This window comes from Heloderma suspectum, chromosome 5 (genome assembly GCF_057233095.1).
Source record: "Heloderma suspectum isolate Gila_16-S chromosome 5, 16-S_ref, whole genome shotgun sequence".
In the NCBI taxonomy this organism is placed as follows: domain Eukaryota; kingdom Metazoa; phylum Chordata; class Lepidosauria; order Squamata; family Helodermatidae; genus Heloderma; species Heloderma suspectum.
Window position 1 is genome coordinate 101,150,646 of NC_139462.1, and position 18,438 is coordinate 101,169,083.

Here is an 18,438-nt window from a genome sequence, read left to right on the forward strand (position 1 = left end):
TACTCTTCCAGGTGCTTGACAGCATTCTTACAGCACATGAAAAAAAAGTTTGTTAATGTTTATAGCTGGAGTGGGAAACCACCAGCCTGTGGGCCAAATATGGGCCCACCAGCCTATCCTCCGTTCCTTCTTCCTCAACCCCAAGTAAGCATGGCTGGGTCCCGCTGCCTCCTTGCCTGTGGAGGGTGAGGTTGTGTGTGTATGGGGGGAGGTGTGTGAGTGAAGTGTGTACATAGGATGTGTGCATCGTTTGGCTCCACCCACTGCCAGTATGGGGCTCCTGACCACTTTTCCTCAATGAAATGCAGCCCAGGGGGACCGGGGGCGGGATTCCCCACCCCTGCTTTAGGGCTTACAGCAGTACTCCCATGGCACCATTAAACCTTATGCCAGTACTTTGTGCTTCACAACATCCCCTCATTTCACAATGTCTGTAAGAACAGCAGAAACACAGGGAATGAAATCTGCATAGGGAGGTAGAGCCCACGCTCACTGAACTGCGCCCAGAATGCAACAGGCAAGCAATGCAGTAACAGGATGCTCAGCTATGGGCTGGTGTACAGCAGTTAAATCAGCTGAGAAGCTGGTCCTACGCACCTATTCTCATCCATTGTTATTTCACTGAATCACTTCCGCAGTACCACTCCCTACCGCCCACTAAAAAAATATAAAAATAAATCATCACAGTGATTCTGGTATCTTGCACCATCCAAACAAGAATGGCAATGCAAGAGAAATCAGAACTCTGATAACAGATGTTCCTTTGCAATATAAACTAGTGCTACTGTGACTGTTTTGAATCTCGGGTGTGCGTGGAGGGCTGCAATTTGATTTTGACAATATCAATAAAGCCAGAGATTTGACAATATAGGAGGGAGCAATTTAATTTGTGTTGAAATAAATATTAGACATACGAAGTGTCTAGAATGAAAGAGGGTCACAATAAATTATGAGTGGGGACATTTTGCTCAATCATTGCAGAAAGCCCTTGGTATTTCCAATTTCAGGCCATCGAATTTATCATTTTTGCTGATTTAAGCAGAACTCCAAACAAATATGGATCTCAGCGCTTACTTTCACAGGTACTGGCATGGATAATTTACTGTAGTGATCCAATTTGTAAATCAGTAGGGGCCACTAAATTGCGGCATAAAAAAGAAAGAGCGAATGAGGTCCTTTTTCCTCTGTGTCAGCAGGCTGCGATGATTATGTTTATTAGATTTCCTTGAAAGGGTTTCACATTTTCTCAAATATGCAGGAGAACGATTTCCCCTCTGAGGCCCACATTAGCATTTTGTGCTTCAGTCCTCAAAGACAGGGAAAATGATGAATTTTTCAATTTATTTTTTTCACATTTATGCTCAGGCCCACAGCACCTGGAGTGCAATGACAATCTGCTACCTAAAAGCAGTTCTGTTACTAAGGACAAACAAAAATTTTTGCACCAAAATTTTTGGAATATAGAATATATTCCCAATAGACTTCTCCAACCCAGTGCCCTCCAGGTAGGTGCTTTGGACTACAAGTGGTTAAGAGTGTTGGATTGGGACTTGAGAGATCCAGGTTCTAGTCCCCGCTTGGCCATGAAGCTCACGGGGTGACTTGGGGCCAGTCACTGCCTCTCTACCTAACCTACCTCACAGGGTTGTTGTGAGGATTAAATGGCGATGAGGACCACCATGTAAGCCATACTGGGTTCCTTGCAAGAGACAAAAAGATGGGACATAAATTTAATAAATAAATAACTCCCATTATGCCCAACCATTGGCCATGCTGGCTGGGGTTGATGGGTTTTATGTTCCAAAACAACTGGAGGGTATCATGTTGGGGAAAGCCATGGTGGACTAATTCACCCTGATTCAGTTAAGGGTGGTACACATTAGCGGTCAGGCTAGTGTATAGAAACCCTTAATGTGTACCGCCCCCATAACATTAAGCATGGCTCAACAACTTTGAGAGTGGGCGGAGGTGGCAGGTCAGGCCCCCGCAAGGATTTGCCAAAGTGGGCTGCCAACAAGTCCCATGCCCCCTGCCCCTGCAGCCTCCACTCACGCCATTTGGCACCTGGGAGGACAGATGCTATTGTGTAATTGGCGCAAAAACCAACTGAGTGCAATTCCACACAATTGCACTGGCTTGTATTTATGCCTTTTTTTCACTCTCCCTTTCTTCCTTCATCTCCTCCTCTGTTGAAATTTATACTGTCAGTTCTTTGAGGCAGGGACACCTCAGTCAGCTATGTCACCCTGTAAAGTCATGTACACTGAGGTGGCTACATTCTTATACACATTTCTGCATAGTGCGTACATTTAGTGGCCCCAAAGAGCTGATGGGCCCTGCATGCCCATGGACAATGGAGAAAACAAATGGCAATGTGTATCCCCATCAAAATCCTATGCTGCAACTGGAATGAGCATGAGATGCCTGTGTCTGGATGCACATGCGATACAGATGTGAATCTGAATTCCAGATGCCCCCATCCATGGGCATTGTTCCCCAGCCAGCAGGGAATCTTCTTCCCTGACTGAATATCTAGGCAATTTTCTTTCAATAGCTGCCCACCCTGAGAACATCCCATCCAGTTTTTACAATTCCCCTGAGTCTGAAATCCCCAACCCCTTTTTAAACTCAGGGGAGTTTAAAGAGCATTTTTAATGTTGGTGGCAGGATGGCTGCTAAGAGGAAATCTGAGAAAAATGTGACTGCAAGAACACAGGGTGCAGGCACATCCCTGTGGAACACGGGCAGAGAAAACACAAGTCTGACTACTCCAGCTGCCAGAGGATGGGGCTCATTTACCCAGCTGAACAATCAGCCACTCACAGTGGTCCCCGCTTCAGGGCTCTCTGCTCTTTCAGTTCTGTTCTTCCAGCTCCACATATGCAAATTACAGGTAGACACTGACAGCTCCAAGCAGCAGTTGTTAGGGGACTTTCCATTCCTCACATAGGACACCAGTGTAACATCACCAAATAATGTCGGAGGAAGCCCCATCCATGAGAAGCACAGCTTACCTAAGAAATAGGGTGCCTATACCACAGTTTGGGAGTACAGAAATGCATAGAATGGGGTAGCAGGTGTAAAAATGAGCTTCCTGACAACCTCATGTTTTTTTAAAGCAAGTTTCTAGCCCTTATGGCTGTAAGTGCCTGAAAGTGTGGGAAAGGCCTACTGGAATGGCTGAACACATTTTTCAGTGGATGGGGGTAGGGTTGCAGTGCCCTCATCCCTCCCACGACTAGCAAAACCAGAAATGTGAAAACAGCAAACATTTTAGAACAGCCTTCCCCAACTTGTTGCCCTCCAGTTGTTTTGGACTACACCTCCCATCAGCTTTAGCTGCAAATTCCAAAATATAAAACCACATTCAGGGGAAAAGAACCCTAAGGTTTCTCGGAGGCATTTCTCCAAGAGTTACAAAGTTTATTCCCAGAAGGACGACAGACTCACTCTGATTTAGCAAAAGATTGCATCTCAGATGAGTGCACCAACCTCCTTTATTGAAAACATCGCCCCTGCCCTCCTCCAAGGCAATCTCCCCAGTCTAGTGAAAAGAAAACCATGAAGTCCCTCCTAAGACAAGTTGAGAGAAGGGGGAAGAGATAAGGATATAGATATATTTATATTTAAACTAACAAAGCAGCTAGAGCTGAATTCTTAAGAGCAACAGTTCAGTTCAACCTTACCGCTGCTTAGGCAAGAGCCTGTCTGAGAGAGCAGGGTGGCTCCTCCCCCAATAAAGCAACAATTGGCTCTGCCTACGTTCCAGAGGGAGGCGCTATCCCAAAGTCAAGGAAGGCCCTCCATAGAGCTCTTGAGAATGTAGATGCACATGCTAGGGTGACCAGCTGTTAGGCATGACTAGTTGCCTGCAGCAGCAGCGAGAAGAACTGGACGGGGGCCTCTGTTCCATTCCTTTCCTCTGGCAGAATGCTCAGCTTCAGAATTCCAGTCTTACCACAGGATTCTGCTTACAGCTACAAGTAAGGCTGAAATCCCATGCCGGTCTACCATCACTTTAGTGCTGCAGAAATGTTAAGCCTTATAAAACCTTCAAAACAGGGTAGATATCTTGGATGGAAACCTGCACTCTTGTAATCATCTTCTCCATAAATTTTGGGTGTTTGAGCCAAAATGCTAAAAGGAGCCCAACAAGCAGTATTACCTCACCCCCATTGGAAAATCGCTGCATTTGTCTTGGCTTGGCAAGCAATGTATAGGACTGGCTCTTGATAAGCTAATGAATGAGTTTAATCTAAATGGCCATCACACCCTACTCAAAATAAATAAATAAGTCAGGTAGTTACACAGAAACATTTGCTTTAAAACAGTGGCATCATTCCAAAAAAATTAGTGTATCAGTTCATGCAAAGTTAAGACACTGAATTATGAAGTGGTTCAGAAGAATCACTGAATAACGCCCAGCCAAGTCATTCCTCAATCCTAAAATGGAGGTACTTGAAAGTAAAAAGGGATTTGGTCTTCATAAGCAGAATGCTCAGCCCCTTCCACTTCCCCTGCAGTGAAGGAGAAGCATACACATTTACATGTGTAAATGTAACAAGTTCCCCATCAGAGGAACAAGTTCCCCATCAGAGATTCCAGCGGAAAACTAAGGCAGTGGCATATATGCTTGTTGGCCCTCCTTATGATGTCCAGCTCCTGCTACCCCCGGTTTCAATGGACTTTTCCCCCCCATGTAGGGCCGAACACATAATCACTTCAGAGTGAACCCCACAAAGTCAGTGGCATTTACATCCAAAAATACATGCACAGGATAGGGGTCTAAGTTCACTAAGGATCACAGTCAGCTAAGCCATCAGCTGTCTACTATCCAAAATGTTTCCAAACATTTCACAGGAACAGGTGATATTCCGAGAGGTACTCCTATTTGTCCATGATTCAGTCCTAGTATACATGAACGATTCAGCTTGGGATAAAATCATTCCTAGATCATACTATTTTAGACTACAGCTGGGAGAAATCATGTTAACAGGATGCTCCTAGAAGTTTAAAAAAAATGCCCAGCATCTAGAAAAAAGGGTATCAAGAAGTACTCTCAAGTAACTTTTTCACAGACACGCTCAGTTTCTACATGCAAAGAGTTGCAAGTGTGTATGGGGGGGGGGGATATTTAAAGATGCAACCTGCCTGCACCCGAAGTCCAGGAAAAGTTTTACCAAATGATGAGCTGTTTGTCTAGACCTGTCCTTTTTTAAAGAGAAAGCAAGCAAGTTGGGCATTGCATAGCAAACAAGGGTGCTTCTAGATGAAGGGCTTCTAGCACTACTGATCAATAGGCAATCACAAGTAGCTAGACCTTCATATTTTCTAACCTCTACTGGGGAAGACAACATCTGCACTTCAGTAACTGCAGCCTTACTTCAGTGGGAGAACACTTTTGCTCCAGGTGATGATTGCTACAATAGTACTTTACACCAAGGGTGGGCAGAAAGTAAGATGTCCAGAGGTTTTGGACCTAAGCCCCCAGCATTCCTGACCACTGACTATGCTGACAGGGGCTTCTGGAAGTTTTAAGTCCAAAACATATGGAGATCTACCTTCTGCCCTTCCCTGCTTTACACAATACCCCACTCTATTTGAAACACAACGTGCAGGATCCTTCCCTGTGCAGATGCAGCACCTGTGGACGGAGGAATCCTCAGAAGAGCTCTGTTCCCCCAACCACACCAGTGGAGGAGAGCCAGTGGAGGAGAGAGGACTGGATCAGGGCAGGGACTCGTTCCCTGTTATAGTGCAGTTCCTGCAGGCACACCTATACATCTATGCTGAATGAGGTGGGAGAAAGAGGCTTTTTATAACCTTACAAAGACAACTCCAGTACTTAGGTGCTGCTCCTGCACAGAGTAGGCTCATGTCCATGACCTAGAAGCGAGCTCCCTTGATTTCAGCATAATCTGCATCTACAGACAGGCTTAGTATTGTGGCATAAGGTAGTGGTACGAGTTAAACTGAAATGGCCTAATTGTATGAAGTTTAAAAGTACCTCACCAGGACAACGACACTTCAATTTGTCTTAGAAATAAATGTAACATCCATCTTTATTATTCAATTTTTTCAAAGATTGGCATTTTAAGAGTTCCTGCTTTTGGAAGACAGCAAAAGTAGCAGGGCATTCAGATGTTTTAGAAAAATATTTACAAAGAAATAAATGTTTGGGGAACAGTGGAAAGCTTTCCATTTCAAAATCATTAAATCAGAACAGAATTAGATGCACAGTCCTATAGTTCACATTCAGAGCTGATGCCAATTGATTTGTATTGGGTACAATGATTTACTCAATTGAATGAGCTTCTTTAATTTACTGAATGGAAGGAATACTGACTCAAATGTACTGCATATACAGATATTCCCACTGCTACTCCTAAGAGGCTACTAACTATGCTGTAGCAACATCTTTATAGCTTGTTAGACACAATCCAGCTAGTATTGCCTGGACATACTTTTTTTTTTAATAAGTATTTTCATTCAGAATTGATGCGAACATACATGACAGCACATAAGCCGTATTGTACAATGCAGGTAATTTTTTGCCTTGAAAAGTATTTTGTCTAAGATGGCAGGCATTCATCTTCCATAAAGCACAGAAACATCATTTTGAAAAACAAGACTTTTTTTTTAACACATAGGATACAAGTCACAGAACAGGCTCTTCGAAGAAAACAACATTTTTTCATACAACCTTGACTGAGATCCTGAATTTATAAATCACCAGCAGAAATACCAGCTGCTCAGAATGTTCATTAGACACACAGATACATGTTTCCAGGGTGGGCTATGCAACGGTTGGTGCCAGTCTGCTGATAAAAGAAATGCTGCTGGCACAGAGTCTTCGCACAAATGCAGGGCATGATGGTTTCATTATGACATGCTCAACAACAATCCGCAGTTCTGTGAAGAGAGTCCTGAAAAGAACAGGGTTTTGTTTTTTTTCACGAACAGGCTTACTTTGCAACAGTACCTACTACATCTCACCTGAAATTAAACGCTGATTAAAATACCTCTTAAAACAAGGCTCCAATCCTATGCAAACTTACCTGGGAGTAAGTGCCAAGGAATTCGATAGGACTTGCTTCTGAGTATGCTGCCAGGCATGCATAGGAGTGGCAGCCACTCAGTGGCAGCCACTCATCAATCCCTCTAATAGGGAAACTCAGGTAGTGAGTACTGACACAACTGGAGCCAAATGCGCCCACTGAGAAATAAGCATGCTTGCGGGAAAGCAAAGGTTTGCAGAAGTACTCAAAAAGTATTTTTAAAACAACTTAAAGGGGAAAACTCAAAAAATCCCAACAGCTGAGCATGCTCAGTAGCCATGAAATGTTGAGTGTCAGATGGAATTGAAAAAGAGGGATGGAGGGAGAGACAGGAGGCAAGGATATGCTGCAACTTTTTGTTGCAGATCCCACTTTTCCTCTGAACTTTTAAGGTGCAAGAATTCTTAGATGTCTTTCTCCAGAAGGCGAGGCCTTTGCTCAGTACCTGAGCTGCCTTTTTAGCAGTCAGACTACGGTATCAGACCACTGGCCCAAATTGGAAATGCCAGAGATTGAACCGTGGACTTTTGGCATAGAGAACACATGCTCTGTCACTGATCTCCTCCCCATGCATTTATTTGGCTCACTCTTCTGATGCATATCCAGAAAAGGTGAAAGCTATTTGAGGAAGATGTTTTATTCCTATATGGCTAGAATAACCAAGTTATAGTTATTTTTAGTCCATGGTACAGCAACAGCTGCCTAAGCTTTGTATTTCCAGAGTGCAACAACAATTGTATAAATGTGGGTAATCTTAAGTGGCTTCTTACCGGCAATAAGGATTTCTGCGGGAAGAATAACGGAGTGTAAGAAACCTGTAGTAAATGAAAGGCTGCAGCAAGCTTCCCTGCCCACTGAAAAGAACAAAAGAAAAGAAAGGTGGTGGGTGGAGAGAATGGATTTACAGTGAGTCATCATCTTATGCTTTTCATCGCACATAGTAATCATTCTGAACCTAAGAAAAATCTTACATGTAAATAAATGTTTTGACATTATATTTCACACACACACACACACACACACACACGAACTATGAGGAATAGACAGATGCATAGTAGGTAGTCATCAAATATGGATCAGCTGCCAAAGTAGCTGAAATATTAAAAACTCAAAGCAGCAAGTAATTACCCAAATGAAAATGTGATGTCACCTCAGGGCTTTATGGAGCATACAGCTCAATCCTATGTATGTATGTATCTGTGTGTATATATATGATCTGAATACCTTTCCATGGTACCAAAATGAATAAAGCATCGACTCATCTCCCTTCAACCCTCTCCCAGCAATATCAAAAAAGAACAATAATTCTTCTAGGCCTAAGAAAAGTTTTTAAAAATTATTTTATGGCAAGAACTGCAAAAACCTCCTGGTATTCACTCAGAAGCAACAATGGTCATTATCACTACAGTGCTATATGCACAATCAAGCAATCTTTTATAAATATGCATTTAGGCAACACCCAGCTGTTCACCAAAAATGGGTCTCTTCCACTTGATTCCATCAGCTGCTGCATCACCTCAGAGGATAAGGGTGCAATTATATCAGATCTGCCCTTGATAGTCATACGCCTCCAAACAGAGGCTTATGAGTATCCAGTGCAGAGTGGGAGGTGTGGTGGAGGCAATCGTTGCCTCCGCTGCGCCTCTCACTCTGCAATTTAGCTTTTCCACACACTAGTTGAGGTATCCCGGAAGGGGAAGCGAGGAGGCCGGGAAGGCCTCTGGATATGGCATAAGCCAGCCTCCCTAGTCTCCTCCCCGACCACAGAACTGTCCCCTTTCCCTCCTCTCCGAGATCATTTCTGCAGCCTCAGAGAAGCAGCGGGCACGGTTCTATCTGTGCCAGCTGCAAAAGGGAGGAGGAGGGAGCTTGGATCCCTGTCTCCAGCCTTGGATCCAGGAATCCGAAATATCCTATGGCGCCCCCAGACTCTGTCTAGGGGCCATAGGTTTGATCTCTAAAGGCCCCTCCATTAAAACCAGGCACATTTAAGTCTAAACTAATTGGGCCAGTTTTGCTGAAATAATGTACTGCATACAGGGCTTCTTCGCCCATTAAACTACAGAATTGTTATTAACTTAAGCAGCTTAACGTTTATTGGAAACAGCTGGCTTTTTACCAGTGTTCTCCAAGGCAGCTTAGGTACATAATTAAAACAAAACAAAAATACTAATAAAATGGGACCTTAAAATTCAATGTATCTTGTTGACAACTTAATCTGCGGTTTTTTAACACACTTGAAAATCAATTTTCTCCAAAAGCAGATGAACCGACCATACAGATCTTCCACTTTAGGATCACAGAAACTATCCTTAGATAGTCACCTAGCAAATACCTTGCAACTTGAACCTCAAACTCGTGGGTTCTTTGCCAGCCAGACTCAGGTGATAGCCTGGAGTAAATCATTGCCCTGAGCCTTGGTTTTGAGCTTATAAAGTGGGTTCCTCATATGGATAGCACAAGGATAAACAAGAACTACTCTACAGCCTCTATATTCTAGTGTTGTTCCATAACAGCTTGAGAATAAAAATAATAAAAAGGTCAAAAGTTAACATGTTTTATCTCATACCTGAAAAGCATAAACACAGTAGCTGGCATCAAGAAGATTTCATTGCAGGCTACAAATTTTAGGATATTTTGCTGATTAGCATTTAACTTGTCCAAGAGATTTCTTAGAAAAGGAAGACTATTTGAACCTCGTGCCTTAAAAAGAAAGGGGAGGGGTAAAAATGCAATGTCAGGAAAAACAGTGGCTTTTGGTTTTGTGCTAATTTATATAAAATCAAACCATGAAGAAATTTTCAGCCATACTATTTATAAACCTTGAAGGGCACTAATTAAGTACCTAAAATCTCAAGTCTAAAGAGCAACTTGAAAAATTACTAAGGAATTTTGCGAATATTAAAAGTATATTTGATATCCCATTGGGAGAAAAAAGTACAGTGTACAACGTACCTTGTGAGTTACAATGATATTAAGTTATTCAAGGCTGCTTCATACATGACATTTTTATGTGCACACGCCAAGTATTTTTTAAAATTTTTATTTATTGCACTTCTAGATTACCCAATAACTAGAGTTCTCTGGGTGGTGTACAAACAAATTAAAAACAACAGGGCCGAATCCAACATTTCCACAGGACTAGCAGAAATGAATGCTAGTGCAGCAGGGAGCTAGTACTTGCTAGCACAACCAGAAACTAGCCCAAATTAGCGCTTCTGGAAGGGACAAGTCAGTGGAGCTTAGACGATCTCTCCTGTTCTGGAAGTGCTAAGTTGGGCAAGCTTCCAGGGTTGTGCTAGCTCCCTGTTGCACTAACGCTCAATTCTGCTAGCGCGATGTGCTTAGCACTGGCAGACTGCCAGCACTAGATACTGACCATATATAGCAAATATGCACACAAATGCCTCCCAATGTGCAATATGTAGATGTATTATATAGGTGCCTGCATGCATTAATGATGGCAAATATTCATGTGCTACCATGAAATGTGTGAAACAGCTCTCAGGGTTACACAAAGACGGAACTTCCATTTTTAGCATTAGCTTGAGCTTAAGGGAGCCTTGCATTTAACAACTTCCCTAGAAGCCATAAGCAAGAAAGAACTGCATGCAGGTGAGTGAGCAGGCTGGCGGAGAATGGTTTCCATGGTAGCTGTGGAGGAAAGGGCTTCCTGTCATCTGTGGCTGGCATGGAAATGTCAGTGATCTGCTCCTCTTCCACCAGCCCACTTGGTTTCCATGCTAGTCATGGAGGAAGGAAAGCCCCTTCCTCAGCAACCAGCACAGGAACCAAGTGGGCTGGTGGAGGAGGGGGACTGACTACCCCATTCATCCTCCACCAGCCCATTTAGTAAAAGGCTTTTTTTTTTTTTAACTAGCCTGCAGAGAGGCTAGTATTTCCATGCTGTGCACAGAGGACAGCACTTTCCTCCTCCATGGAAACACAAGTTACACAGGCTGTGGTTAGCCTAGCATGACGTTTTGTAGCCTAGTAACTTTTGTGGGCTTATTTATAAGTCTGGCTTAGGGGGAAGAACTAACTTTGAGAATCAAGGTAAAAAATTGAGGCATCTTATCCCATTAAATCCAAGAACCATTGGATAGCCAAAGACATGAAATACCTAGCATGGCTTCAATATCTACAGTATCCAAGAATAAAGAAGATAGGAACAGTATTTTGATAATTTAAAAGCTTGCTTCATGTTCCATACATGCATCATAACCACAACCCACTAGGAACATTTTTAGCACAGGCCCCACTGAAATGAATGGAAGATCTACAAAAGCCCTCCCACACAATTCCTGTTTACGCCAATTCTGCTTGTACAACGAGTGTGTCCAGCCTAACATTCCTCTTCTGTTTCCCCTCAGCTATTTTATCCTAACAATCTTGTTAGTCAGGTTACACCAGGTCAGGGGTGGGCAACTTCAGGAGATCAGGGGCTGGGAGGGGGGAGCTGGACCCTCCCTCCCCATGAGCTGCACTCTGCAGGTCATCAGGGGGAATTGGCAATTTGCCACCACAGTTCAGTGATAAACCACTCCATAGAACCCCAAGGGTTAAATTTAGCTTAAAACTGAATCTTTTAGTACTATGTAGTAGCTACAGATTGCCAAAAGGATAAAAAAAAAAAAAACAACTTCTGCCACCAAAGTCATCAAGGTCTGAGTATGGTGACTGGCCCAAAGTCACTCAGTGAGCTTCAATGCTGACTGGGAATTTGAACCCAAGTTTCTTTAGTCCTAGTTCAACCACACTACACATGCTCTCAGTGCCTTTGCTTTTCTTCCCTATTCACTGTTCCATGAGACAAGAAGCAGCAACAACAGCAAGCCCACAGTCTTCCCTTCAAGCCATGAGTGAAAATAGCGAGAATCCCCATTTTCAGCCTGCCCTTTTAAAAATCCATCCAGCATTTGTCACATCTGTATCCTGGCCTCCTTTACAAGGAGCAGGCTGACACATGTGGGAGACAGGTATATGCCATTAGCATGTAATACTTACATCAAGAACCTTCTTTGTGTAGGTGGCCGCATGAAGCAAAGAAAATAACAAAACTGGAAAAATACTCACTGAGGAGAAAGTTCAGGAAAATTACACACATCGCATACATTAGCCCACACTTACTCTATAAGCTGAATATTCAAATATCTCTCCCACCTATGATGTTGGAATGCAAGCCCATGGTTTCCATTTTTTATAACAGTTCAAACGTCTCATATGACAAATTTATTTTTATTCATTTAAAATTCTTTTTAGGCTGCCTTTAAAAGTGGGACCCTCCCAATTTGTAGTCATACCTTAAAATTCAGGAATTGAAAGCTCGGCTTTTTATTAATAACTTTGTACTATAAACCACATTACTACCCAGAGAAATATATTTCAAAATTAGGACTTGTGGTATGCAGTTGTAGAAGTGTAGACATTCAGCAGTTTGTGTGTATTTACATTTATTAGGGCTGTAGTTTAAATTAGTAGATCAAAGTTTTAGACTGCAATCCTATACATGCTTACGCAGAAGTCCTATTTGAGCTCAATGGGACTTACTACTCCCAGATAAGTGAGCACAGGATTGCAACATTATGCTGCAAGCCTAAACCCACTTACCTGGGAGTAAGTCCCAGTAAAATCCACAGGACTTACTTCTGAGTAGACATATATAGGGTTACACTGCTAGTTAATTAACTCATGGGGCTAAGAGACAAGAGCACACATTTATTTACTGAGGCCAATTTGATTCCGATATATTACATCTGTAGAGAATGAAAAAGGATATTTTTAATATTTTCAAAATGGTGTTTCCATTTGACAAGATGTGATAGTCTTAGGACCAAACTAGATATGACGAGGCCATAATTCATCCATTCACCCCATTCACATATAAAGCAGGAGCAGGGTGGGATTTTAACCATTAACAGCAAAATCAGCACACAGGAGATATTGTACTCTACTCACTCTTGTGCTTTACCTCCCTGCAACTGCTTGTTCCAGTCACTTTCTCCCTGCCTGGCTCCAATACTGGAAGTAAACTGGCAACAGAGTAAGAACCCTCCCCAACCCCCCCCATGTATATGTGAAAGGGGCAGACACGAGGAAAAGAAACACACGTCCCACCATCTCAGCAAATTTAGCCCTTAGTTGAACCTGCATGCTCTGCATGCTTCAGGAACTGCTTGAGTGATTCTGTTATCCAGTTCTCAAAAGGCAAGAGTGAGTGAGTGAGTGATTAATTAATTATGTTTTTGTCCAGCCCTTACTACAAGGGGCTGACAGCAACGTAGTCATTTCCCCTTTTAGCCTATCAACAACCCTGTGTAGAATACTAGGGTGAGTGACTGGCCTAACCTCACTCAGTCAGCCTTGCGGCTGAGCGATGATTTGAACTGGGAGTCTCCCTTGACCCAAGTCCAACGCTCTAACCACTACAGCAAATTTGCCATGAAACTATTTTGGAAATATTACAATTACGCATAAAGGATACTTGTAACGGGGTAGGAATTAACAAAGATGAGGGAATACAAAAGGTAGTGGCAGCTGTCCTCCAACAAGGCCTGAGCCAGGAATGCCCTGCTTAACTGAAAGTGTGGTAACCTTTGGTGAAGCCGAAGGGCGCTGGTAAGAGCGTTTGCCAGCAAGGCACGTTGATAAAAGCTAGCTGCTTCGTGCAACCTGGAATTATCAAAGGAGAGGTTACCATACAAACCGAGCCACGGATTCAAGTCCTCCTCCCACGAGCATTGCATCATCATTGCACTGAACCTCAAGCACGCCTTGCTAACCAGAGCCAAGATATAACTGCGATTCATACTGAGAGGAACGCCTTGTACTTGGCACTAAACACTGCAGGTCTATCAAGTGGGGGTAAATGGTTATGAAAAGATGTTTAATGCACACCAATCTATGTGCTGTTTCTCTGGAGAGAAAAAAATGGTAAATAAAAAAGAGCCACTGAAATAAACAGAACAAAAGCTGCTAGGTTTTATTCTGGTTGTATTTTTCTATTGTGGTTTTAAGCTTTCACATTTTATATTGTTTTATGCTATATCTTGTGGTTTTAATTTTTGTGAACTGCCCCAAGAGCTTCAGCTGTTGGGTGGTATAGAAAGGAAAGGAAATAAATAAATAATCAAATCTAATATTTTGAACAACTTTAAATGAGGGTACATGTCAAAACCTTAATAGCCTGCACTCACTTGAGCTGAATGTGTATAATGTACAGATACTGAACAAGCATAAAATAAATGATTAACCACAAAATATTAAGCAGTAATATTTACAGAATATGGGTCAAGGACCAACAACACTTGTACATCCCACTGATTTCAGTGGAAGAGTTAAACACATGCTTTGATCTCTCCCACTGAAATCGATGGAACATACAAGTGCTTAAACCATGGTGTATATACATGTAATATAATATAAAATGATGACACACAACTTTTTATATTATTTATGCTTTCTGCTTCATTCTATTCCTAAGTAACACAATGTCCTTTCTAAGGACCCAGGTATTGGGGCACCACTACCTTTAAGAACATACATACCCTAGAAGAGGCAGGACAAATAAAGCTGAACAGTAAACTGTGAATATACGAGAAAGCCACATTGCTGTGTCCAACTTATTAGTCATCAGAAATTGCTATAATGAAAGGAAAAGAAGTCAGTACAGAGCACGTTTGATGTCTACTGTTAAAGAACAAATGCTTATCATACTGATAATACATAGATAATAGACAACAAGTTATATCCAGTGTTAGTCCCACTTAGAGTAGACCCATTAAAATGAACAATATTAGATGAACCCAATATGAATAATTTGCATGCCTGTAAAAATCTGGCCTTTACACACATTTAAGTGGATAACGAAGAGGCAAAATCCACACCAATGCTCTTTATTTAGAACAATTACAAGACTTCTAGGTTTATGCTGGACGCCTGCTCTTTAAGCAGTGTAAGGATATCTAGCATGCCTCCCGCTAGCGCTCAGCATAGGTCAGGGGTGCAGAACCCTTTTGAGGTGGTGGGCCAGATTAAACTCTACCAAGCCTACCGCAAGCCGGATGACATCAGTGGGCATGACCTCACCCAGTGGTGGCACATCAGGAGGTGTAGTCACACCCACTGACATCACCCCCCACTTTTTTTTCACTCTCCATGCTAGGAGAGGCAGGGAGAAAGGGACTCAGCAGGCATGGGACAAGTCTCTGACTCTGTAATATCCCCAGCGTCCCCTCGGACACTGGCACCATGCAAAGTTACCTGGCCCATGCTGGGAAAAACAGCTGCTCTTCTCAGTGTGGGCTGAGTCTCTGGTTTATTATCTGTGAGTAATGTGGTGTTGCAAATCATATCTAAGCTAAAACTCTACCTACCTGAGGATTTTGCCAAAGGCCCTGCCTGCCTCTAAACTAAATGGAACAGGATAAATCTTGTTTTCAATAAGTAAGAGTCACACCCATCCTATACAGAGAATACATGAAAAAGATTGCCACGAGATTTACTGTTGCCTGGCCCGCACCCTGCCTTTCTCTGTAATATGTTTAGCAAATTCCTAGTGTATTCACATCCAGCCAATACTACGTGGTATGGAACTAGCTGCAGTCACTGGCACAGACCAAGACTGGGTTCAGACAACATGCCACAGGTCATCGTGGGTTATTTAACCCACAATGAGCTGCAGCACCCACAGGCACCAGACTGAATATGCTACCCGTGCTCGGTTAAAGAACCCTCGCATCATCCTAAAACAGACCATGAGTTATGCAAAGGTTGCTTAATCCTCGCATAACCCATGCTCACCAGGTTCACATGACATAACAACCCCCAAGTGGAGGTTGCATATTCAAAATGGCACCCCCCCCCCCATTATTTAACCTACCATGGACTGTTGCGTTGTGCAAACAGCCCCTAAGTGTTAGTTTGGAGAAATAAGACTGAAGTCCAAAGCATGCTTACAAGGAAGCAAGAATCAATGTTCAGTCAACAGTCCTTAGTCTGAAGTAAATTTGGGTAGCATTGTGCTATGAGGATGCATCCAAATGATAGTACATCCAAGCAACCCCAGCAGAAACCCAGACAGCAGTGCTACTGCAAACCTAAGCCAGATATTACCTCTCATCAGATCCCATCACTGTTGTCTGCACAGGGAGCAGAGTAATGTTTGTGCAAGATGTTCTCTCTTTGAGAACTAAGATCAAGTATTGTCTACCTCTTCTTCTACTTTCAAGGAAGTGCAGATACATCCACAAATGCCTTTTTTGACCTGGGACCAACAACTTTGAGGAGGGGCGATAGTTCTGTGGTAAAGCACATGCTTTGCATACAAAAGGTCCCAGGTAGACCTAGAAAAGACTCCTGTCTGAAACCCTGGAGATCCTCTGCCGGTCAGTGTACTGAACTAGACTAAGGGCCAGACGTGGTACAAGGCAGCTTCCCATATACAAATTTCTGTCTACTGGACAGTCAGTGGTTCAGAAAATATCACATTCGGGTAAGGATGGCCATTGCTGGGAAATCCGGTTCTTTTTTTTTACTCGATGGAGTTCCGCAGCGTGTACAACTCACTTTGTGTCTGTGAGCTGAGCTGCAAGCCATTTCCCAAACTCTGGGAACTTTTTTGCAAATTTTTTGGAAGGTTCTGCAATTTGCAGAAATTTCTGAGCAATCTGTGGAAATTGTGGTCAAATTTGGATCCAGGGGGGGATCCTAGGAAAACTCATCGAACTCCACCTCACAAACGGATTTCTCCAACATCTCTCCATTCAGGTAGACATGAACCTCAGCAGCTAGTTTGCTCTTTCACACATTCCACAAACTTTTGCCAATGGCAGCGGCAGGAAGAAAAGTAAGTTCCAGAAAGATAGGCATAAATTACATGCAGCGAAGACGGGCAAAACAGGGAACAGTGATTAACCTTTAAAAAGAAGAACTTGCTAAGGGTAACCAGAGGCAATGGAAGACAGGACTCCAGTACCTTTAATAGCCATGCAAAACAGGGAACGTTGGAAGGTACTGCTGGTCATGAGGAGATGAGGAAAAGCAGCACCTGTGAAATTCCCTTTTCAACATAACTATTAGAAGACCTTATGCCTTGATTTATTGCAAGGGAGGGGAGCATACGCGGTGCAGAAAGGTGCTCGGAGACACCCTCGTGGCTATAAAAGCAGATTTGGGGGCTATGCATTTGCTCCTCCTGAGCTCTGCATACAAGGCTCAGGAAGGGGAAACGAGCAGCCTACACTACACTTGAAGCCCGCTTAAACGGTGGCCGCTTCCTCACAACCCCCCCCCCGCCCCGGGGTTGCTTAGAGCTTCGCGGGAGTGCAGAGGGGCGCGTGCTAAGCGCCCTCAACGCCGCGTTTCCCCAACGATCTGCGCATCGAGAGGCCATCAGAGCCGAAGAAGGCTCAAACTGGTTCAACGTGCGCAGTGTAGGCGGCCCCGCAAGCGGAGTGCCGAAGCAGCACCACTATGCCGCGGGGCGGGACGTGCGGCCGGCCTCCGCATCCCATCCCCTGCCAGGCCGGGATGCTCGTCGGCCGGCTCCTTCTCCGCCAGTCAGCCACGCACTCACCACGGCTCCGCCGCCCGCGCCCCCTTGCATGGGCCCGTTCTGCGCCGTGTCCGCCATGGCCGCGCCGTCGCCCGGCTCCGCTCGGGAAGGAGAGACTCGGCCACGAGGGGGTCAGCCAGCCGCGGAGGGGAAGAGCGGGCAGCTGAGCGCGAGCCGTATCCGCGGGGCGGGCGGGGCGCAGCAGCAGCAGCAGCAAGCGCGCGGAAGATGACAGAACCTCTGAGCCGGAGGCGAGGAAGTCAGACCTCCAGCAACCCCGCCGCCGAGCGACTAGCAGTGCGCACGCGCCGGGAGGCCTCTTCCGGGTCAACCGGCTGCCAAGAAGCATGCTGGGCAATGCAGTCCTTGAGGCGCAGCCCCGAGACTTCGCGGGGCGGCCTTCGCCTGTCCGGGGGGGGGAGGGAGGGGGAGGGAGGGGGAGGGAGGGGGAGGGCGCCGCGCCGCGCCGCGCCGCGCCTCCGGGGAGGCTGGCGGCTGTGATTCAGCTCTGGGTTTCGGTCAGAACTCGAAAGGAGCTATTCAAAGTGCCGAGCCCTATCCCCCAAATGGGTGCAGCACCTTACATAGCCCCGTTAGCGTTCTGGCTGGGTCTGACCGAAACCCACAGCGGATGCACGGCCCTACTGACTTCGGAGCCACCAGCCTCCACGGCTTCCCCTAATCCTGGCGGCACCAGTAGGCTCTGTGTGACCGTGCAGCCTTCAAACCGGCTTTTTGAGCTGCTTTCCCCTGCAGAGCAGAGCGAGCAGAACCATTTCGCCTGGCCGCGTCGACTCCGGAGGTTTGGCTGCCACTTTTCTTTTT

At 44.5% G+C, this 18,438-nt stretch overlaps 1 protein-coding gene across 1 annotated transcript; it reads right to left on the minus strand.

The window, feature by feature from the left end:
* Positions 1-6,441: 6,441 nt before the first annotated feature.
* On the minus strand, positions 6,442-17,907 carry TMEM33 (transmembrane protein 33). Its single transcript, XM_084856882.1, has 7 exons — positions 17,635-17,907; positions 14,606-14,700; positions 13,543-13,730; positions 12,066-12,133; positions 9,628-9,761; positions 7,829-7,912; positions 6,442-6,926 (listed from the first exon to the last, which is right to left on the minus strand). Exons 1-7 carry the CDS (start codon positions 17,689-17,691, stop codon positions 6,797-6,799), a joined length of 756 nt encoding a protein of 251 aa, XP_084713008.1. The 5' UTR covers positions 17,692-17,907; the 3' UTR covers positions 6,442-6,796.
* Positions 17,908-18,438: the final 531 nt, after the last annotated feature.

Coding starts and splice junctions, on each gene's coding strand:
- TMEM33 (XM_084856882.1), bottom strand. CDS start 17,691: ATGGCGGACACGGCGCAGAACGGGCCCATGCAAGGGGGCGCGGGCGGC. Junction 12,134..13,542: donor TAATTCCTACCCCGTTACAA/GTATCCTTTATG, acceptor CTTTCTCCTCAG/TGAGTATTTTTCCAGTTTTG. Junction 9,762..12,065: donor ACACAAAGAAGGTTCTTGAT/GTAAGTATTACA, acceptor TTTCTTTTTAAG/GCACGAGGTTCAAATAGTCT.